The 23,152-nt window shown below is 48.9% G+C and overlaps 6 protein-coding genes across 6 annotated transcripts; 5 read left to right on the plus strand and 1 right to left on the minus strand.

Moving 5' to 3' along the window:
• Window positions 1-3,061: 3,061 nt before the first annotated feature.
• ABOM_010507 (LLM class flavin-dependent oxidoreductase) lies at window positions 3,062-4,516 on the minus strand (the record flags this gene model as incomplete). The annotated part of the gene is made up of 1 exon (XM_022537635.1): window positions 3,062-4,516. The coding sequence occupies one exon, from the start codon at window positions 4,514-4,516 to the stop codon at window positions 3,062-3,064; it is 1,455 nt and encodes a 484-aa protein (XP_022384526.1).
• Window positions 4,517-5,236: 720 nt separating this feature from the next.
• On the plus strand, window positions 5,237-7,548 carry ABOM_010508 (sodium:solute symporter family protein; the record flags this gene model as incomplete). The annotated part of the gene is made up of 5 exons (XM_022537636.1): window positions 5,237-5,527; window positions 5,584-5,845; window positions 5,907-6,184; window positions 6,242-6,915; window positions 6,948-7,548. 5 exons carry the CDS (start codon window positions 5,237-5,239, stop codon window positions 7,546-7,548), a joined length of 2,106 nt encoding a protein of 701 aa, XP_022384528.1.
• Window positions 7,549-9,143: 1,595 nt separating this feature from the next.
• Window positions 9,144-10,870, plus strand: ABOM_010509 (uncharacterized protein; the record flags this gene model as incomplete). The annotated part of the gene is made up of 5 exons (XM_022537637.1): window positions 9,144-9,255; window positions 9,365-9,603; window positions 9,666-9,738; window positions 9,804-10,437; window positions 10,498-10,870. The coding sequence occupies 5 exons, from the start codon at window positions 9,144-9,146 to the stop codon at window positions 10,868-10,870; spliced, it is 1,431 nt and encodes a 476-aa protein (XP_022384527.1).
• A 3,861-nt stretch (window positions 10,871-14,731) lies between these two features.
• On the plus strand, window positions 14,732-16,943 carry ABOM_010510 (alpha-N-arabinofuranosidase A; the record flags this gene model as incomplete). The annotated part of the gene is made up of 7 exons (XM_022537638.1): window positions 14,732-14,875; window positions 14,930-15,444; window positions 15,497-15,580; window positions 15,640-15,748; window positions 15,799-15,885; window positions 16,000-16,491; window positions 16,551-16,943. 7 exons carry the CDS (start codon window positions 14,732-14,734, stop codon window positions 16,941-16,943), a joined length of 1,824 nt encoding a protein of 607 aa, XP_022384510.1.
• Window positions 16,944-17,662: 719 nt separating this feature from the next.
• On the plus strand, window positions 17,663-18,700 carry ABOM_010511 (uncharacterized protein; the record flags this gene model as incomplete). The annotated part of the gene is made up of 3 exons (XM_022537639.1): window positions 17,663-17,932; window positions 17,990-18,495; window positions 18,547-18,700. 3 exons carry the CDS (start codon window positions 17,663-17,665, stop codon window positions 18,698-18,700), a joined length of 930 nt encoding a protein of 309 aa, XP_022384511.1.
• A 487-nt stretch (window positions 18,701-19,187) lies between these two features.
• Window positions 19,188-20,585, plus strand: ABOM_010512 (tyrosine--tRNA ligase TYS1; the record flags this gene model as incomplete). The annotated part of the gene is made up of 5 exons (XM_022537640.1): window positions 19,188-19,314; window positions 19,371-19,867; window positions 19,927-19,993; window positions 20,056-20,288; window positions 20,355-20,585. Coding segments are annotated over 5 exons (1,155 nt in total), but the record flags the coding sequence as incomplete, so codon positions are not given.
• Between the last annotated feature and the right edge of the window lie 2,567 nt (window positions 20,586-23,152).

The raw sequence follows: 23,152 nt of genomic DNA on the forward strand, positions 1-23,152 counted from the left end.
TTAAAAATAAAAAAAAAAAATTCTTCTAGTTGTTGTCCATGAGTAGGTGTGTTTTGTTGGGCTGACGGTGTGGGATTTCGTCCCTAAAATTAAACATGGCCGAAAATCAATTGAGACGGGACCCATCAGGTTGGCCAGACCTATATATATTTATATATTCCGTGAGCGATTAGTCTGTTAGGATTATACCTATCATCGGACCCAGCACAGCGGGAATCCAAGCCACAGAGCCACAGGTTGATCTATCTGTGCAGGCAAAATATCGACCCGATAGATCTTTGCTCTGCACCCTAAATGAAATACACCCCTGTTTAGTGGGAGGATCGAGGATCCAGACCCTAGGTGTCGGGTCCAAAACGGTGGATCTATCCATGAATGACCTGTAGATGATCCACTTGGACGGGCCCAATGTACGTAGTACGTTAGTTGAGACTGAACTTTTCTCTGGGGTTCTTTGTCTCTGTCGGCCTCTCTTTCTTCTCATGCAGATTTGTCTCTGTTTTTTTTTTTTCTTTATTCTGTTTTTTTTGTATTTTTCCTTTTCCTTTTTTTCCCGTCCACAATCCCAGGATTTCTTCCCGACATTATGTGGTTCCTCAACCCAACCGCTTCAAAGTAGGAGGGCCATGCAGAACTCGAAATCTGAATGGCAGGTAGGCTCGATGGAAATATTTTCCCACGGCACAAACATGGCATGCGGTCCAATTGGAATTGCTTCCGCCGCAACAATTCGTACGATCTCCACATGGACTTTGAAAAGTGGGAACGGATCAGATTATCCGCAAGCGGAACCTGACACATAACGATGGTTGCACATGTCTAAAACAGCTGATCTTAATAATGGTCCAAAATAGTAGCCAAATAGTACCAAATAGTCCTGGCACTGCGCTAGATGCTTCCGGAGTGGTATGGATCAGACGGTGGGGGTGTTTTTTATGGTCCTGTCTGTCCCTCGTGAAAAGGTACATAAGGGTACTTACTCCATACAGCATACTACTGTACGTTGGGGGGGGCTTGTCTTGACAGGTGTTCAAGCCTTGGGAGAGAGCGAGACCAGTGGCAAAAGTTTATTTCTGGCGATTGTTCCCTCTTCTCTCGACCGTCTCGTCGGCAGCGTCCGTGTGGATGATGTTTCCTGCGTAGTATTTCTGTTCTCTCGATGGGTCATGCCATGGTTGGACCGTCTGTGGGATTGCTAGGGGCCTCTATCCAGCATTCCAGTCATTGGGAGCATATTCAATGTAAGGCAACCTGCTCTTGAGCCCCATATCTATGGGTATCATCATGTCCATGGCATTCTTCATTTCATTCTCAACCCACAGCGGTAACGACAAGGAAAGTTGAGAATAAAAATGTAGGTAAACATGAAATAAAAAAATGATTGACGGGGACTCGCTTAGACGGTACCACAAGCGTGCTCTCGACCGCGGCTTGACCTGTATGTAGCCGTTGAAGGCGCACACTCAAGTCCATATCCAATGATACCTCGCCTCACTTTTCCCGCTCGCATCGACTGGACGTCAGCGAAGATCCGGAAATAACTTCCGCTTGCTTAGGGGCAAACAGGACACGGAGCAAGTTGGACCCCTTGTTTCGAAGCGACAGTGGCATCTCTTGGCAAGTATAGCCCAAAACTGCTGCAAGGCTTATCCACCCTCGGCCCAATCAAGGTTTTTCTCCCAAGTGACCAGACGCATTCAACTCGGCCATCGTCGAGGCGGCGTTCGTCACGGCGTTCAGACCTTCAACTATACACTCCCCTTCGATGGATGGAACATATCCACTTCATCGAGTCTCGACTTGAGAGAGACTATATTGAGGTCCACTGTGACTGAGGACCGCTCACACGGGTCATGGCAAGCGTTAGGGAGGCTTGCCAGTTGTCGCCTATGGGCATCGCAGCCATGAATAGCCGTCATTGTGTATTAGGTTGACTCTAGGCACAACCCCTCCGACCATGAAATGGCTAGAAAACGCTAGATTCGATAGTGTAATCTATTCTATTGTACAGTGGTTACCGTCAGTCGCTCATTCGTCTATCCACGGTCTACTGGCCAACTAGTGCATTGGGTGCTTATACCCCACAGCACGAACTCCAAATCTAGTGTTACCTGGAAAGCTCCCTTGGTGAAAGGTAAATTAAACCGTCAATCCTTCCGCAACTGTAGAGCATATTGGCTATTTCTTTCGCTTAACAGTGGCTCCCTTACGTCGATAGTGGCCATCGACGCTAAACTAAATGGCTTCGGGGCAAGCCAATCCCCTCACCATCAGCCTTGAACCACGACAACACAGGAAGGATATCCTGAGATGTCTGCCCAATATTGGGCTGTATCGATGGAAAAACCACTCCTCAGAGAGGATAGTATTGTCTTAGGTTAGCAGAAACCACATGCCTGTTCTGGGAACTCCAAACGAGTCTGGATATTATTGGTTCGTTGCATGCACATATGACCGTTGTAGTACTATTAGCCTGCAGGGTATGCATATGTACAGCTCAAGCTATGTCTGATAAAAGTGGACTATAATTACCCAGACCCCGCGCGTGTGACCAGGGACTGGTAGATGTGGCAAATGGAGCTGGCGTCAGTTTCCAGGAAGCCCACTGCCCGGACTCGGTGGTCGCTCGATCACAATCAGGTTCTAAATCATCGCTCGGGCCCGGTTTACTGTGTATTCCACGATTCATTGGATATACAAGCGTGGCGTCTTGCTGCACGTGTATCACAGGGCATTCGCTATTGACCCAGCCTGAACAAGGGTTTGGAAGGAGATAGAATGCTGATGGACATAATGTTTCACCCATCAATGCCTATGAATCTGTTTAATACTACCCAAGTTTGGTCTCTCCCCAGGTGACTCTTCCATGCTTATCTCAAGTTGTCAAGGCCAAACCAGCTGTTCACTAAGCGATTCTACGGTTACGTTATCCGCGTAAGGTTCACTGCAGGCAGTTTTATTCTTATTATCTCCAGCCTTCAAGCAAAGCGAGGCATATGTAGCTCGATTTGGTCTCAAATGTTGCTATCCCTGTCGTCCAAGCGTCATCAAGTCTCCTCTATCATACCTTCTCTCCATTCTTTTCCTCCAGCTGATACTTGGGTAGCTTCTCACCAGCATGCCACCCATACTTGCTTCCAGGATGATCATCTGGAAGCCTTCGGGATCCGATGAAAACTTCTCTGGCTGTGGCACCTTCCTTTGCTACCGCGTTTCGGAAACGTCCTCTTCGTCGCAACTCAGGGAGTAGGTATTCTATAATGTCCTCAAACGTCCCCGGATTGGTAATGTGAGCCAGGTTAAAGCCATCTACTCCTGACACCTCTACCCATCGTTCCAGCTCGTCAGCGACGGTTGTGGGGCTGCCGACGACTTTCGCCCCAAGTCCTCCAACACTCAAGTACTCGACAATTCGCCTCTTAGTCCAAGGAAGATTGTCCGTCCCGGGCACGGTAGCAGACCATCGCCTTACAATGGACTGAACGCGTGGAGATTCGCTGAATCGGAAGTCCTTGTCGTCCGTATGGCCTGAGAGATCGACCCCGGTCCACCCGCCAAATAGCGCCAATGCCCCCTCTTCGTCCGCATACCTGAGATACTCCTCCCGCTTTGCTTTCGCTTCTTCATCTGTCGCGGCGACAATGGCGTTAATACCCACGATAACCTTAATGTGATTGGGGTCGCGTCCTTCCTCTGCGGCAACTTTGCGAATGTTGTCCACAGTCACCCGGACGCCTTCCGGTGTCTGGCCGCCGACGAAGATCGCTTCCCCATGCTTTCCTCCGAAGCCGTTTCCAGCTTCAGAGACGCCTGCTTGAAAAAGAAATGGAGTGCGTTGTGGCGAGGGTTCGCAGAAATGGGGTCCAGGTACTTCGAAGTACTTCCCTTTATGGTGTATCTGTCGCACGGTATCACTGGCAATATAGACCCCTTGTTCTCGATCATCTCGGACGGCATCGTCTCGAAAGCTGCCTTCCCAAAGCTTATAGAGCACTTCCATATACTCGTGAGCGATCGCATACCGTTCGTCATGTGGAATCTGCTCCTTGAGGCCGTGATTGCGAGCCGCACTGTCGAGATAAGACGTGACAATATTCCAGGCGAGACGGCCGTCGCTGAGGTGGTCTACTGTGGATAGTCGGCGGGCGAGTGCATATGGCTTTTCGTATGTTACGCTCGCAGTCACGCCGAAGATCAGGTTTTTGGTTACTGCTGCCATGGCTGGGACCAGGTACAGTGGGTCATTGACCGGAAACTGTGCTCCGGATGCTAATGCAGGGACTACATTGGCCGGACCCTTGTATACGTCGTATGGACCTAGGGTATCAGCGATAAACATGGCATGAAACCCGGCATTGTCGAGCAACTGCGCTAGGTCGGTCCAAAACGAGAGTTTCTTGTACTGGTCGGTCTTGTTTCTCGGATGTTTCCAGAGCCCCGGCGCCAGATGGCCCGGGGTATTCATCACGAACGCATTCAATATGATCTGCTTCTTATTGTTATCGTTGTTTGTCATCGTGGTTGGTTCGGGGAGTCTTCGTGCGTCTGTTCAATCGGTATACGGGAGCTGCGAGGGAGGGACAAACTTGGAGGACCCACCAAGAGGATCACATACGGGCAATGCCGTGCGAGCGGATTGAGCTGTACACACATCTTGTTTTATCTTATTGTTTGCTTCTCGTGTCATTTTGGGGCCGCTGCCGTTATCGCGATTCATCGGGTGGTGCCGCACGAGTCGCCATAGCGCACTGCAGGCACGCCATCCCATCCATGCATTGCTCACCTCAATTCGCCTTTTCTTTGGCTAAGCTCGCCTAAGCTCTGCACTATGTCCCATCCACATGCTCGTATCAAGGCAATGGCATTTGGCGTTCCTTTCATTGAGACGCTGCCCATGTTTGACTACCGGCATTCACGCATTTCGTGCCGCATAACGCAATATCTACCGCTGACTGCGTGACAACTCAACCATACGGCATTGGCCATTCTATCAGCCAGGCTCCAAATGCAATCGCTAAGTCAATGAGAAGAAGTTAAAAAAAAAACACACAAAGGAAAAAAAAAAATTGGAGTAGCGATGTAGGAGTCCTTGTGGACATGAAAGTAAATTCCCGATCGGCAATATCCACGGTCGCAGGAAGCTTTTAATACTCGACATCCTTTCATACAATTCTTCCGACCTTGCTATGTCCATGACCTCTTCCTCCTTCCTACATTCCTCATTCACCCTGCCATCATGACTGTAGCGACATTAGGCGTTGCGGGCATAGACCTGATCCCGCAAGGCACAGCTTATGGCCTCCTTATAGGGCTGGGTGTGCTTTTTTGCGGGGTGATTCTGGTCGCGATCAAAGTGCAGAAGGCGTATCTTTCCGAAGACTCGGCCACTTCGGAGATGTTTATGGTAGCGAATAGGTCCGTAGGGACAGGGTTAACGGCGTCGGCGGTGTTTTCTTCGTGGATGTGGATCAACGAAACGGTGTTGTCCGCAGCGATGTGCTATCGATACGGTCTGGCAGTTCCTCTGGTAGAGTCATCTCGCTTCATACCTCCACTAGTTAGACTGTGCTAACATGGTGCTAGTGGTGGGGGTCCGGTCTCTGTTTCCAGATTGCATTGATGGCTGCACTGGGTGTCATGGCCAAGATCCGAGTGCCGTACGCCCATACATCGCTCGAGATTATCAAGATGCGATATGGGTGGATCGGGCACCTGGTATTTATCGTGTTGAATCTCACCAATAATGTCTTTGGGTGTGCCTCCATGATTCTGACAGGCTCGCAACTGATTTATGGAGTGTCCGGCATGCACTTCGTCGCAGCTACGATTCTCATCCCGCTGGGAGGTAAGTTCGGCGCATTTCACTGGCTCATGAGAGGAACTGCAAGTGACTAACCATCCTCTAGTGGTTTTGTACACCGCGGTCGGAGGCCTCAAGGCAACTTTCCTCACGGACTTCCTTCACACGGCTGTGGCTTTGATCCTCATCATCTACTTTACCCTGTCGGTTCTGACCCATCCCGCAGTGGGTGGACTGGGGGGTCTCTATGAAAAGGTGGTGGCCACGGCGAGCGAGAACTATATTTCCGGAAACTATGAAGGGTCGCTGCTCACGATGAAGTCCAAAGATGCCATCATCTGGGGATTGGTTTTGAAATTTGGCAACCTGGCTCTCGTGGTCATGGTATGGTTGAGACGACAGGAGCGCAAAAGGGTTGTGATGCTAACAGTTGGTCAATAGGATACAGCATTCTGGCAAAAGTCCTTTGCAAGCGAGGTGAACTCCACGGTGCCAGCTTACAACCTAGCTGCGGTAGCTGTCTTCGGCATCCCTTGGGGTCTGGGGACAGTCATTGGACTGTCCGCACGCGCTTTGCATAACACGCCTCTATTCCCTACCTACCCGGGCCCGCTTACCAGTGCAGAGGTAAATGCCGGCATGGTGATGCCATACCTCGTCAAGGCCCTGATTGGCGACTCGGGTATTGTCGCCTTCTTCATACTGCTCTTCATGGCTTTAACAAGCACGGTTTCATCCTCGATGATTGCGGTCAGCAGTATCCTCTCGTTCGATCTCTACAAAACATACTTCAATCCAAAAGCGTCCGACAAAAGGCTCCTTCGCGTCAGTCATATTTCGGTCGTTTTCCACGCCGTCTTCATTACCGGTATCTCGATTGCTCTGAACTACGGCGGTGCAAACATGACCTGGATTGGCTACTTCCGGCCCATCCTCTCCTGCCCGGGGATTATTCCACTGGCCCTCACCCTTTTCTGGTCGGGCCAGACTCGCTTAGCAGCTATTGTTTCCCCCGTCCTGGGCTTCTTCACCGGTCTGGCTATCTGGCTGGCCAGCGCAAAGTCCCTGTACGGTGCTGTCAACATGACCACCACTGGCGAGGGGTTGCCGGCCCTGTACGGCGCCATTGGATCGTTTTTCTCCCCAGCCTCTATTCCGTCATCATATCCCTCTATAAGCCTTACAAATTCGACTGGCGTGAGTTCCTCCGCATCGAGCTCGCAGACGAAGCACAACTGCATGCCTCCGACCCGTCCATCGCACACGCCTCTAAGGAAAACCAGTCGAGCGAAAAAGCCATCGAGCAACCAGCCAGCCCTAGCCTTGAATCCCCCGCATCCGAAACAACCTCCACCGACGACCCAGAGCGAATTGGAGCAGACGAAAAGACCATTGCCGTTTCAGCAGCGCCGGCTATCACCTCACCAACACAACTGAGTTTAGACGATATCCGTCACCCTTTCAGTGACGAAACGCTGAAAGAGCTATACCGCTGGTCTCGTATCGCGTGGGTGATCTTCGTAGTCCTGGTGCTTATCACTTTTATCTTGTGGCCTATGCCACTTTACCGGAACTATATCTTCACCAAGTCTTTCTTCTCGGGGTGGGTTACGGTTGCTATTATTTGGCAGTTTTTTGCTTTCTTGGCGGTGGTTGTGTATCCGCTTTATGATGGGCGGTTTGAGATTGAGAAGGGCGTCAAGGGAATATGGAAAACGGTGAATGATTTTCTCGCGAGGAGAAAATGAGTATTCTCTTTAATTGGTTATGTGCTAATAGAAGGAGGGTAGTTTAGAGTGGCACATTGGCGTGCTGTTTACATTGATAATGGATTAGAATAGAACATGACAGGATAATATACAAGTCTGCACATTCTCTAAATCCCGCGTTCAATTGTAATTTTAATTAAGTGCCAGAGTAGCTAGTGGAATAATGCTCCTGTGTACTCCGTATGCTTTCATTGTTTCGCCTTCGTGACAGGTCATAATTATATGCATTATATTACACCTCGACTATGGCGGATCATATGATAAACCCTAGCCCCTTTTCCAGACATTGAGTGATATTATTTAGCAAATCTCACGGTCATCCACATGTGCTTGTATTGTCTTCTCGATTTTAATTGTTTCCTATCTTCCGTTGCAGCTGTACATGAGCGGAAAATTCCACTAATAGCTTGTGACGCTGAAGATGAGCTATATGCGGCTATGGCCCAGATTCGACCAGCCCAGTGCTGAGAGTAGTCGGCACCAAGACGGACCCTTCAAATCATGAATTGCCATTTGCCCATTTGCCTATGGCACTACAATGAAGATAACGACTACACGAGCTGCATGCTTTCGTAAGCCATTACACAGATGGCCCTTGGGAAGGCTAACTGGTTCCAAATGCGGGCTAGTCTGTGCAGGTATCAGTGGAGATGGTCAGTCGATACGGAGTACACCGAGGACAAAGGCAGCTTCATATATAGCTCTACAGGCGCTCTCCTAAATGTGGGGCTCCCAGGGCACAGGTATGAAGCCCTCGATGTATCACTCTCGCGCAAGAAAGGCCGTTCCTGTTCCTACTATATTACGGTTTCAGCCCCGGTGATCGACACTGCCTTAGCCTCGTTTTTAGACCGTCTAGATTGGGTGTCCGCTGCGGAACTATGATCCTCATCTTGTTCTCTATCTGGATTGGAATTTCGATCTATGCGCGAATTCTGGCTGAACGAACAGCTGAACCCGAGACTCAACTCAACATTGACATTGAATTATTATTCGAGTCAGAAACCTGCGACAAGTCTAAGGATCCCGATACTTTCTTCTATGACAGACGACAGTGGGTTGGACGATTAAAGCCTTTTAAACTCCTTCTAGAAGGCCTATGGTTAGTATTGATAGGGCAATACCCTTATCCATCCACACGTGCCGTGAACCCATCCGATCGCGCAGAATATACGGAGTACAGAGTCACTAGTCAGGAAACCATTCAAAAGAAAAATGCCCAGAAAGGAAATGAAATACAAAAGGAAATGACTCACGAGTCACGATCCAGGGCAGGTCCAGGCGTATCCATCAGGGGAGCCGTTGGGAGGCGCGGACTGGGGCTCCTCATCGCTTAATTGCCAGCGCCGGCAATTGTCCAACGGCCTCGTACCAGAGCCGGCACCAAGTGGGTATTCATGACACATGGAATTCATCCCGCGCCCTATGTATTGCCTTCTTATCGCAGCGCTGCTCGCGATCACGACATCGGAGTGGGGCGCTGGCCTTTGCTGAGGATAAACCTGTCTGCATACTAAATATCGACTCGCATCGCCAATCGCCATGTCTTTGCCAGAGTTCTCTGGCTTTCGACCATGGCTGGGCTTTGGGAGACGTTGCACCGCTGGTATCGCGGGACCCTGTATCAGACTATCGCCTTGGGTCTGATCAGCTTTACCCAGCCCGGTATCTGGGATGCATTGAATGGTTAGTTTCTTATCGCTATCGCCAACCGGGGGAAAAAAAAAGGAAAAGGAAAAGACAGAAAAGAAGAGAAGCAAGAAAGGGAGGAATACAGAAACTGATCTTGCGACAGGACTGGGAGCCGGTGGTCTCGCAACCCCGTATTTCGTCAATGCCTCCAATGTCATCACATACGTGATCATGATCGTGACATGCCCGTTATTCTCGATCGCCGGAAACAGGTTCAGTCTGAAGTGGGTGCTGGTCGTCGGGACTATTGGTTATGTGCCCTATTTTGCGGCATTGTATTGCAATAGTGTTTTCGGAACTCAGTGGTTTTTGCTCCTAGGGTCGGTGACCTGTGGTTTCTCGGTATGCTACTATCTTCGTTCAGGCTGGTGAGAGGAGAAGTGTGAGTGCTGATTTGCGTATAGGGCGCCGCACTATGGGTTTCGGAGGCTGCTATTGCTGTCGGTTATCCCGAGCCTGAGAACCGCGGTACCTACAGTAAGTGCCATCGATCTTGAATCATGAGATCCAACAAGACAGGCACTTGCTAACGAGGCCCATAGTCGGCATTTGGATGGCCCTGAACAAGCTTGGATCTGTCATTGGAAATGCCATTCAACTCGCGCTCAACATAGACTCATCCAGCAAGGGCAGCATCAGCCCTAAGACATACCTCGTTCTCATCGGACTCAGCTGCGGCGGTCTCCCCCTCGCGTTAACCGTCGCTCCCGCGCACAAGCTGATTCGCAAAGACGGAACCAAACCGACATTCAGCTCCGACGAACATCGTATTTCGTTCAAGGAGGGACTCAGGGGATTTTGGAAAGCAACAAAGCAGAAGTACATGCTGCTTCTGATTCCGATCTTCATCACCGTGCGCTGGAGTCAAACATACCAGGGGAACTATCTGACGGAATACTTCTCGGTCCGGGGCCGGACACTGGCTGGATTCGTCCAAACCATTGTCGGTATTGTGGCTACGGTGCTTTGGGGCTGGCTGTTGGATTCAAATAAAATCTTCCGAACGAGACGAGGAACGGCGCTTGCAGGCTGGCTGACGATGGTCGCGGTGTTTATCCCGCAGTGGGTTTTGAATTTTGTCATGCAGACGGACCTGCAGAGGCAAAATCCTACCCCATCCTTGGATATCTATGACCCTGGATACGGCAAGGCGATCGCCGCGTACTGTCTCTTTGGGTATGTCCATTTGCTTGTGAATACACTAGAGATTCGTTACTGACGTATTGGATGAATTAGTGTCGGAAGTCAGGCATCAGTGGTGTGGACGTACTGGATTCTGGGAACATACGATATCCATGTCGATGTCCTGGCATACACCACTGGAATTCTTCGTTCATTCGAGAGTCTGGGCTTTGCTATCGCTTTCGGCATTGGCGCCAGCGAGAACGTCTCTCTCATGGCTAACCTGATCGTCGCGTTTGTGGTGTTCTGGGTGAGTGTACCCTTCACCACGTATGCTTCCTGCCTTGTGAGGGAGCCAAACCTAGCTCCAGAGGATCCTATCAACAAGGACATCCAAGACGATCCTGAAAGCGATTTGCCGCCGAAGTTGCCGCAAATACAGGAGCACGCAGACGGGCTGGACTACCATCCAGAATCGCGCCCCTGATGACCCTTGGCTGACTTGACATTAATATTTCGCATTCAACATGTAATGGAATACGGTTCTCCAGTATCTAGAACCGAATAGTAGTATATAATTTTATAACTTGATACATTGATCGTGGTAAATACGTTCCTCTAAACAGTGAGCCCACACCACCTTGTGGTAGAGAGGGCCTTACGTAGTAGCAATCTTCTAGATATGTTCCAGGATCTTCAGAGCGATTGTAAGGAGACAAGTAGTGCTAATATTAATAGTAGCCATTTACCCCACCCGGATACATTAAGTTCCAAGGCGCGGAATAACGCTGATATACTGATTCCTAAATCTTTGGTCTCCCGTGGGTGACAGGGTATATCATATCGCTACCGAACCAGCCACCCCTGAAGTTCCAAAGCAGACTGTCTTCTGAAGACTCCATTGCTGTCGATCATATTGACTGTCATGTGAATCTGATATGTAATGGATAATAGCGAGAGATACGTGACCGATACCACGAACACAATTTAGAGAACTATATCTTCTTATATCAGTCGGCTGAGTAACAGCTTATCCTGTTTAGCATTCGCTATTCGACGAGGAGCATCCGACCGGATCCTGTCTGTTAAAAGAGAACAGTCAGAGCTACTTTAGCAACTAGAATTAAGATAGGAAGCGACCATTAAACAAAACAAAGGCCAGGATAAGATATAAGGTAAGAGCCGGAGTATCCTGTTTCTTCTCTATATCTCGCAGGCCAGCCTCCTAGAGAGATTAGTGGCTTGATGGGGTGTAGATCGAAAACTAATTCATTCGGATCTTTTTTTAACAGTATATTAAGTCTCTGCAGGCGCGTTGGTCAAAGAACATGAAGTTTACCACCCAACCAGGGAGGCTTTTAGAAGATGGAGCCGGTCGACAGTGTTTGTACTCCTAGTCATCTTCGCAGAGTTCTGGAATACTTGATCTCCTACTGGCGCGTATCTCTAGGTATTTTCATTGCATGATGGTCTCCTAGTTATGTAACGCATGGTCATTTATTAGTACACCATACCAGTCAGTGGATTTTATCCATGTCTCTGGAGTCGGGAGTTCTCTTCCACCGTCGTACATCACCCAGTCGAGCCGGTAATCTTGCTTAATGACGGATCGGTTATTGAGATAAATGAAAACTATGACTTGATGATGTATGGTCCTAAATATAATCCTCGCCACTTTGTGTCAATCGGAGGCGGGCCGGCGAGTGCAATGAATATGCTTGTTCGAGCGGTTGCAGGGCTGCCATTCCATGATCAACCGTGATCCTCGACGGGAGTAGTGATCATGATCACAGTATACGTTGTGAGATCTTTTTCGTTATTTCCCTTTTCTCCTGGTTAAAATGAATATTAGAGAAACAGACGCTTCGCGTAGGCTCTGTGACTAGTATGCGTCATTGCTATGTGATCTTTCTCTTTGCTCTGCGAAATTTGGCTTGAGGATACCCTCCTATATATATGTATATGAAGGATTCAAGCGATCAGGGTGTATTTTTACTAGCAGTTATCTGATGAGGTGTAAACAAAATGCGTCTACAACAGAACGGCCGTGTTAGGATGAGAGAGGATACATATAATTCAGTCAATGTTCCGGCTACTATCGAATGGTCGAAAGCCTTCACACTTCTATTGCCCGTGTCCTTGCCCGGCTGACCGGTTGTCTAGTACATCCTCCGTTATATAAACACCAAAATTCAGCTACTACAGGATGTAGAAGTCCATATCCTATATTTAATAGTTCATGTCTACAGGCGCCCTCGGCATTCTAGAACATACTACACACAAGTCCAGTTACTTCGATCGATACATATGAAATAACAGGTTCGCAATGTAGTGGGCGGTACCATATAGATCATGGGATATAGTATACGCACCCCGATGTATCTGGCCCAGTCTGCTGGCACCAAATATTGCAGTAGTAAGAAGCCCTGGTGTTGGGAGGGCAGGGTCTGCATTGTGGTTGGAAGTGATGCTACAACAAAAGTCAGAAGAAGCCGAACATTGGATAAAGAAATGCCAAACGATAGAGTAACACGTGGATATGTTCCATGCCTTGTGAAGAGAAAGCAGAAAGAGAAAGAGAAAAAGAAGAGGTATGTACCCCCTTACAAGGTCAGCCAAAACAAGAGGGAAAAGAAAAATGTTTGCCAAAAAAGATCTCCCCGACTGGGAGTCGAACCCAGGTCTCCCGCGCTTGTTCTCATATGAGATGACAAGCGGAAATCATGACCGTTAGACCATCGAGGATCTGTTGAAATATTGATTTTTATTTGTGTATATATTCCAAAAAATCAAAAAATCAATAAACACTTCACGCTCTTGTGCTCTCCTTTGCTGAACAATGGCCTAACACCCATTTGTGATTCATCACAAATCTATCGCATTACTAATATTAATATTCTGTATAGCTACTTGCGCTACTATTTGATGTTTATTGTGGAGTTGAGCACTAGTTATTGCCGTTGTGTAGTACGTTAGAATATATCTTCGTACTGGACGTCGTTGACTATTAGTACATGTCAGTACATCCACCTGGACCTGTCAAGAGACCACACCAACCTGGTATGGTCCAAAAGCTGCGTTAGCATGTCAATAACCCAGGGATACGCCACGCGATGTTCGTTTCCCAGTGATACTAGTATGCATGCAACATGTTGCAAGGCATGCACCACAGCTATGATGTCTATCGCTTCCTTCTTCACCCCTGACTCGGGGCCGTGAGTAGTAGCCACGAGAAATATGGATTGACCAATTCAGGGCCTTTCAGCGTACAACCAGTTCATGCATAATGTCAGCCACCATAGGCTTCTTGATAGCCGAGTGAGACTTCCAAGACGCACGACTCGTAGTTCCGCGAGATGATCGACAGGGAACCCCGTCCCCGCCGGGGTTTTGCCCTGAGCGTCGTCCTACAGAACCCATGCGGAGACAAAGAAAGAGGGGGAATACACAACCGACATCATCGTGCATGGACTTAGGAACTAAATTATATTATTATCCGGCCCTAAGCAGGGACCATTTTTGGTCCGATAGGGACCGAGCCAATCGCCTGAGAGTTGCGCCAAGATGCTGCAGCTGCGAAGGGGCTACCGGTGTGATATTACCCACAGCGCGTTGCTTTCTTCGGCTTGTGGTCACGATGGTGGAGTGCTACAGATGCTGGCTTGGTGCCTGACTTGTAATAATTCTGGAGGCCCTTGACTTACTTTGTTCAGCCCACCCCGGCGCCTCCTTAACACAAGAAATTGCTGGGCAGTGGTATACTGGCAGCCATAAAGCTTGTTTTACCCTAAGAATTCGTGGTGGCGGTGGGCGTGAGGTCTCTTGTACCACCGTGGGTGTAGATTATATTTCTCCGAGGTTTTACAGTGGTCCCTGGTTTTGGGATCTTTGGATACCTGGAATAACTCGCTGTCTCACTGTAAATGGACAAAGATCGACATGTCGTATGATCCACTATAGTCCATCTAGGAACTATTGATATAGCTCGGATACACTCCGGATATCGCGGTGGGCTATGCTGACAATAGACGATTGGAAGTGGTACTAAAAAACAGGTATTATGACTTGGGCTTCAGCGTGCCATATCCTTGGCTGTCACTGTAACATGTCGCACTGCATGCTTTTATGTGGGTATCTCACATCACAGTATGATCGGGCACTCCGCATTTTCCATGCTCTCTCCACTCTCGGTTGAATGTCTTCATCACTGCTATACGGCTCCCTGCCTCATTCTCCTATATTCAAAGCCCGAGAACGGTTAATTATTCTTCAAGAGCGACTATAAAAGCATGGAGTATGACCCTCGAACGATGCTCCCAGTTTCAGGTACCACATCGGGAATAGAACTATGGTGGCGTTCTCAACTCTTTCGGGGCTCAGTGCCCTTCCCTTCCTGTTTTCTTTAGTTCAGAATGTGTATGGTGTCTCTCTAGAGGTTTCCACTGAGAAAGGAAACTCTTCCAGCCCCATTCTGTATGGCTTCATGTTCGAAGTATGCGATCCCGACGCAGCGGACAGTGGACTTCATAACTAATAGAGAGATTAGGATATTAACCACTCCGGCGATGGAGGCATTTATGGACAGCTGTTGCGCAATAATGGCCTGCAGGGAAGTAATCCCGACCTGACTGCGTGGGCTGCCGTCGGCGATGCCACTATCGCCGTTGACACGCAGAACCCCTTGACCGAAGCCATCCCGCATAGTTTGAAACTTGATGTCAAACAGGGCGCATCTGGTGCTGTCGGATTTACCAACGAAGGCTACTGGGGGGTCCCAGTAGATGGGAGCGAGTTTTTAAACACTTTTTGGATCAAGGGTGACTTCTCCGGCGACATCACGGTCCGACTGGTAGGGAACAACACAGGTACAGAGTATGGCTCGACGAAGATCTCGCAATCTTCGAACTCAGGCAACTTTACCCAGGTCACGGCAAAGATTCCTACCAAGAAGGCCCCTGATGGTGCTGTGCTCTATGAGCTCACGCTTGACGGAGCATCCGTTGGTGGTTCCTCATTAAACTTTGGGCTCTTTGAGCTTTTCCCTCAAACGTACAAGTCAAGGTTTGTGTGATTCTTTCGGTGCCGTGACGAATCGTACTGATATGGTGTTTAGGTCTAATGGGCTGAAACCTCAGGTGGCTCAGCCTTTGGCAGACATGAAGGGATCTTTCTTGCGATTCCCTGGAGGTAACAATCTGTGAGTGTTCGCCTTCCTGGTGCCAGGTACTCCGGATGGACACAACCTAATAGACACAGCGAGGGCGCGAGTGAAGCTTTGAGATGGAAGTGGAATGAGACGATCGGCCCCGTGGAAAACCGCCCCGGACGCAAGGCGACTGGACATACTACAACACGGACGGACTGGGTAAGTGCACCTCAAATATACTACTAGACTGAGCCTAACCGTTCAATCAGGCCTTGATGAGTATTTTTACTGGTGCGAGGATATGGAACTTACCCCAGTCCTGGGTGTATGGGCTGGCTTTGCACTTGGGTCCGGTGGTAACACACCGATCACTGGCGACGCCTGAAGCCTTACATTGATGACGTGCTGAGTGAGCTTGAAGTATGCTTCGTACCCCATTGCCAGCAGGAATGCCTCTGACAGGATCATAGTACGTTCTTGGCGATTCGAGCACAGAATATGGCTCCCTTCGTGCGTCGTACGGGCGCAAGGAACCCTGGAAACTTACCATGGTCGAGATCGGTAACGAGGATATGCTAGGTGGCGGCTGTGCATCCTACGTAGAGCGTTTTACTGCTTTTTACGATGCGATTCACGCTGCCTATCCGGATCTCACCATCATCGCCAGCACTGACCAATCATCCTGTCTGCCTAGTAAGCTGCCGGAAGGCGCTTGGGTGGACTATCATAACTACAATACTGCCGATAACCTCGTGAAGCAGTTCAGTCAATTCGATAACAAGGACCGATCCGTCCCGTACTTCATCGGGGAGTATTCGTGCCAGCAGGACAATGCCTGGCCCTTCATGCAGGGATCCGTTGCTGAGGCCGTGTACATGATCGGCATTGAGAGGAACAGCGATGTCGTCAAGATGGCAGCGTATGCTCCCCTTTTGCAACTGGTGAACTCTACCCAGTGGACGGTACGTGGATAGCCCCTCGTGGAATACAAGGGTAGACTAGAAAACTGACGTGAGTATAGCCGAATCTCATTGCTTTCACACAGAACCCTAGCACGGTCATCGAGACCACCAGCTACTACGTGCAGCAGATGTTCTCTGTAAACCGCGGAGACACTCTCCATAGCGTGACCTCTGATTCTGCTTTCGGACCTGTTTACTGGGTTGCCTCCAGTGCCGGAGACGAGTATTACGTGAAGTTGGCCAACTATGGAGCTGATTCGCAGGAGATCAGCGTGTCCATCTCCGGGAAGACGGGTGGAAAATTGACGGTTCTTGCAGACAGCGATCCGAAGGCGTTCAACTCGGATAGCCAGACTCTGGTGACGCCCAGTGAGTCAGATGTGAAGGCGACGAATGGCAAGTTTACTTTCATGCTACCGGCTTGGTCGGTGGGAGTGCTTGCTGCTAATTGAGTCCGGGAGAAAATGCGTGAACCCGTTTATGTGAACGTTAAGTTTTTCTTTCTTGTTGGGTGTTTGGTATGTCTCTTTTAGCCTTGGCATATGTTATTAGCCTATTTTATGCTCGGCTGTATGGGGTCTACCCTCAAGCCACGACGGGGATATCCACCGAACCCCCCGGGTCCAGCCTAGTGAAGGCTAACATCCACACTAGTAAGAATCCTAATTTCAATCATTCTAAGCGAGGTTAGTGCATTCGTAAGCAGGAAGATGGCACGCACAGCCCACCAGTTCAATGAGCCGGGCTAATGGGTGAGAAACGTACGAGATTGACGGAAGAAATAACCGTTAACGCTCGGCCACCATCCGTTGGGGATTAAATTATCCGTGGCTAGGGCTAATACTTGGACGCGGTATTTCATCCGTTCTGCGTGGATCGACCCCAGTTTTTCCCCAGATTACCGCGGACGCCCTATTCATGAAGTGTGGATAATGCGGGGAATGGAACTGCACGCTCTTGGTGTTCCAATGCAGGTCCTCTTTAGCAGTATAGTCTGAAGAACACGATTGATATAATTACGCGAAAGCCACCCCCCCCTGCTTCTTATCTTTCTAGCTTAGAGGAAATTCATTGCTCTCGTGATCCTGTTTCATAGGAATGCCGAGGGGGAGGGAGGGCTCCAGCAGTCTTTGCCGTTAAAATATTCGTTTGACATACTATAAGCGAAGCAATGGATACCCACCCACCATCTGGCGCCTCTCCGGAAATCGCCAGCTATTATGAGTTGAGCTGGTCGATACTAAGCAGTATCGGACTGTTCACAACACTCCTGAGTATCTGGGCCATGCTCATCACACGGCCCAGCCCCTTGAGCTTCATCCCCATCGTTGTCTCCGCCGCTGGTGCCGTGGCCAACGGACTCTGCTACTTTTCCTTCTACACATCATATCCTACCGGAAACCGAGCAGCCGCCAGCGCCATTGCTGATATCCTCTGGCTGGTGAGTGCATCATTCAGTTAGCTCTAGTAACCTAATGCCGTACTAACCAGACAGTAGGTCCAAGAAGCAGGCCTTTCCTTCTATAGCTACCAAATACTACTGCACACTCTCCGCGACTCGGTCCGGATACTCTTCCTTTCCCTCTTTTGGTTTTTCATGGTTGTAATTGGCTCCATCCGAATGACTATACTCGCCAGCAGAGTCCTCGAAATCACTCAAGAAGGCGTGTCCTCTCATTCTACTGGCCCCTTACAACACCGAATCGACTACCTGCACGTCGGTTACTTCGCAAGTATCGCATTGGTCGAAACGTGCAGCTCTTTCTTTCTCATTCGGCTTCTGCACAAGGCATACCGCGTCTCTCCTAAACTGTCCTTCACAAGAATGGTCTTCCGGCATGTGCTCCGCACAACTGAGGTGCGCGTCGCCAGCCTCTGCGTTATCGGGATCACCCGCGCAGTTACGTATTCGTTGCAGGTCACATCCCAAACAGCCACGACGGTGGCGGGCCAGTTTGATCGGTTTGCATATACGATGGAATGCTTGTTCCCACTGGTTATGGTGTAAGTTCCCTTGTTTCTTCTAGCGCAGTGTGAGAAACTGATACCGCGTAGGACAGACATTCTCGCTACAAAGAAGTTTCACATTGGTGATCGGAACACCATGACGACGACCGTGGAGGCGTCGCCGATAGCACCTTATCGGGATCTCGGAAGTCCCATGAATAACAATAGCCCGAGGGAATTGGAGTGGGCACGGTCACCGTGATGGACGTTACTTCAGACTGTTTTGCGTGGATGGATGAATGTTGCTATTTACTGCATTGCCGAGCCTCTGACAGACTACTTTCTGCTATGATACCCCATTTCGATTGAGTCGTAGTTCAGCCCAAATTTCTCATGAATTGACGTTTTCACGTGATATGGGCACTTTGCTTAGAAAAAGGGCCTTGTGCCGGTCCGTCTCTTGACGACATCAAGTAGTGGCGTGTGTAAGCTTTGCAACGAAGAATGGCCATGCAGAAAGCCATGTCACATGGACCGGGTGGCGGACTTCTCTCCGATTGGGTTTTGATACAATGAAGAATGTTATCTGCCACCCCTGACCGCCTGTCGCTCTGACTCAAAAAATGGCAACGGAACAACCGTTGATCCGACGGTTTTTCCCCGCCTAAGAAAACCATCCCACCAGCCCACCAGCGCCGCCTTTATCTTTCCCTGCGCCTCTCTCTACCAATATCGTTTTCTGGCTTAGACTCGTCGCGATGGACTCGGAAGCACAAGCACGGTTTGACCTTATCCGCGAGAACCTCGCGGAGGTTTTGAACCCGGAGTTGATTGAACAAATCTTGATCGAAAAGAGAAACCCCAGAATCTATTGGGGTAAGAGTCATTCTAGATACACAGTCCTGCACTAGTTAACCTGTGGTTGGTATTAGGTACGGCAACCACCGGAAGGCCACACGTTGGATACTTCCTCGCTGCGCTCAAAATCGCTCAATTGCTCCGTGCACAATGCGACGTCGTTGTCCTGCTCGCCGATGTCCATGCCTTCCTTGACAACTTGAAGGCGCCGCTCGAGCTTGTCGAAAACCGTGCTAAATACTATAGCAAGATTATCACGGCAATTCTCGAGTCTGTGGGCGTGCCGACTGACAAGCTTGAGTTCGTTCTTGGCAGCTCCTACCAAAAAAGCCCCGAATATGTCATGGATGTGTATCGCCTGTCGAGTTTGATCTCCGAGGGAGATGCTAAGAAGGCTGGCGCAGAGGTTGTCAAACAGACCGACAATGCTCCCTTGAGTGGTCTTCTGTACCCGGTGCTTCAGGTGCTCGACGAAGAGCATCTCAAAGTTGATGCTCAGCTCGGAGGTATGGACCAGAGGAAACTCTTTACCGCCGCCGTGGAATGGCTGCCTAAAATCGGTTATCGCAAGGTATGGCTACCGCTGATCTTGACAAGAAATCTTTTAAAAACTAATGAATTCGTCTCTAGCGCGCACATCTGATCAATCCCATGATCAGCGGGTTGAAGGGCGCTAAGATGAGTTCGAGCGTTGAAGGTAATCCTCCCTTTAGCCCATCCGATTTCGCTGGAGGTCGCTAAAAACTAATTAATGAACAGATAGCAAGATCGATTTGCTTGACCCAGCCGAGAGTATCTCGAAGAAGATTCGCAAAGCGGAAGCCGCTCCTCGGGTTGTCGAAGATAACGGAGTTATCGCACTAGTGGAATATGTTCTCCTACCCGCCGCTGATCTCAAGGGCAACAAGGAGTTCCGAGTCGAGCGAAGGGATGAGGAGCCATTGATCTACACCGATATCAAGCAACTTAAGGAAGATTACGCGAACGATGTTGTATGTTTGATCTTCCCGTGTCAATCTCGACTTCGAACAAAAGAAACTAACATAAATACCGTATAGTTAACACCACAATTGCTTAAGCCTGCTGTAGCAGCGGGTCTTGTCAACCTTATGGCACCTATACAAGCGGCCTACCAAGCCTCCCCGGAATGGCAAGAGATTACTCAGAAGGCCTATCCCCCTCCAGTTGTGGAAAAGAAACAGAAGAAGGTCAAGGACAGGGGCACTCGCTTCCCGGGCGCCAAGGTGCAGCAGGCCCAAACGAATGGTGCTGAACCTACGGAGAAGTAGTTTCGAGTAAGGCTCTACCTATCACTTGTCAAATCAGATACAGTTCATCCAGAATCTCAGCGATAGAACAACTTTCAATGACTCAGGCGATTTCTCTCCTTTAAGAAATAAATTCGAGCATAAGATAAGTGATGTCGAGGAAGGCATTACGGGACAAAGGCATTCGTGAAATCTCCACCCATGATAGCAACGTCCGCGTTTTGCCGGTAAAAATCAAAAGCAAGCAATAAAAGCAAGGAAGCCAGAAACAAGTGATCTACAATGCAACATCCATTCAAAGCAAAGGTGGAGGGTGTTGAGTTCGATCCCCTTGTGGATCAATCCAAACGCTTACCACCATTCATCGTCGTCAGTCACATTTAGTCTCTATCACCAAATCGGAATTTTCGTCATGATCGTCGTCGTCGCTACCGGTAGCATCATTCGAGTCGTACCCATCGTCACTATCTGCGTTGTCCTCCTCGCACTCCACTTATCAACCCATAATATCGACCCACAGCATTCTCAATCGAACTATTGCTATCATCGGCCGCACCAAAGTTGCAATTATCGATGCAGTGAAGGCTGTCTTCGCCGGCTATCTCTCCTTGAGATGCGACTGGAAAGTCATTCTCACGGCAAGCTTTAGTTGGAAGAGCGATTCTATCTCTCTAGCACGCGAAGTGCAGTTAGATCTAAAGAAGTGGTCATGACTGTTGGATGAGTCGCGCCTAAAATGCCTTTGGACAGCTGACCCCTGAGCAAGTGGACAGACTTTTCATGCTGGGCGCGGGGGCATCAAGTCTGCTCGTCCTGCAGCCTAGCAGTCATAGTCACCTTGGGCTCCATCCCAGTCCCGGAAGTGTGTCGGTTTTTCATGCCTCTAATAGAAGACATCAGAGATTAGAAAGACAGGGTTGAGGAGGGTGAGTCTGACTGGCGCGTACTGGCCTATCATCTGTGTTATCGCCCAGAGAGGCCCTGGCATTTCCGCAGACCAACTCGTCCCTTCACAAACCTTCAGTGATGCATTGAAATTTTAGATTCCTCTTGTATCTATTGGCGAGACGTAGCAAATGAAGTGGCCCTTGAATCTCGGGCAGACAGTAAACTGGTGTCTATGCCCGAACCATGGGCGCTAGATGAGCCCCACCTTAGAATGGCTGCTGCATGCCTTTTTCTATGCTTTAGTTGGGAGGTGTTTTATCGGAATAACTCTGCACAACGATACAGCTAGTTACCTCCTAGCTCTACCATATGGCATAAAGTTACATTAATCTTATGAGCGTAGTTTGAAAGTACAAAGCACTGAAGAAGGCTATTGCTGTAGAGAAATCGCTCGAAAAGCCGCCTGGTTTAGAAAATATAAGACTCGTGATCTGCTTTGCCCTAGCTCATCCAGGACTGAGACTATAGATACTGTCAGGGGTGGTGATCATGTGATACTTAAGTATATACATCGTTCGATCAAAGAGACCCAATCTAAGAGTAACCTTGTGAATTCGTATTCCACATATATTAAAGTGAATACCTGACTGAGTCCCACCTTTCGATTTTCTTCCCATCATTGTCAAGTGGTACCAGCCCGATTCCCACCTTCCAGACTTTCTTCCCTACTTCAAACGCATGGCTATAAAACATAAGGACACTCAATCAAGCCAGGACTTTGACCTATATACCAGCAACAATATGCAGCAGAAATGTATGATTCTATCCCTTCAGTCTTCGCGCCCATAGCTGATAATAGAGCAACCGCCTGGTTGCTCTACAGGTTCCTGTACCACTCTCTCCTTTCTTTTCCCCCCTCTCTTTCTCTTTGCTATTATCTTTACCTTTTTCTTTTCACCAAGGGCCATGGTACCACTATATACTCCCAAGAGAGAGATATGGTAATCCTAATTAATTTGAATAGCATGGCGATAACTAAAAATTGCTTGATATGTTAACGCCCTATTAAACCTCTAGAAGATGACCAAGTTCAAAATTACCGCCGTGGGATGGGTTAACATCCTGCAGTGCAATTCTGAGACAGCTTTGATGGCTGCCAACTACCACATCAAGAAGCATGGATGAACACCAGGGCGAGAACCCGTTAGCTCCTTCAAGGCTGGTTCTTTCATGAACCTTTGGATTGTTAGCTGTTGGATCAATCTAAGGGACATACTAAATATTCAGAGTACTACATGACTGCGAATTGGGAAGGTGGAGGGGAGGAAGAGCATGGTATCAAGAGTTTCCATGCCCATCAATGGTCTATATAAGTTCCCATTTACCTCTCATAGCACTAATCCATAACACGGCCGTGAAGTGCACACACAGCCAGATTAGATTTATTACAAACCGTAATATCCACGATGAAGCTTCAAGTAGCTCTCTGTCTCTCGTCTCGCGCTCTCGTAACGTCTACCGTATCACCTGCAACAGATGCGGATCTCCCCAATGAGATTCCCGTCAATCTTATAGGTCTTGATTCGGACTCTGATATGAGGTGTGGTAAATCCTTCACTCAAGTCAATGAGGTCAATGAGCATCCACTAACCCCAGCTACGCAGGATCACAGTGAAAGGAATTAACGTTAACAAAGCTGT

The sequence above is a fragment of the Aspergillus bombycis genome, assembly GCF_001792695.1.
Source record: "Aspergillus bombycis strain NRRL26010 chromosome Unknown contig00130, whole genome shotgun sequence".
Taxonomy (NCBI): domain Eukaryota; kingdom Fungi; phylum Ascomycota; class Eurotiomycetes; order Eurotiales; family Aspergillaceae; genus Aspergillus; species Aspergillus bombycis.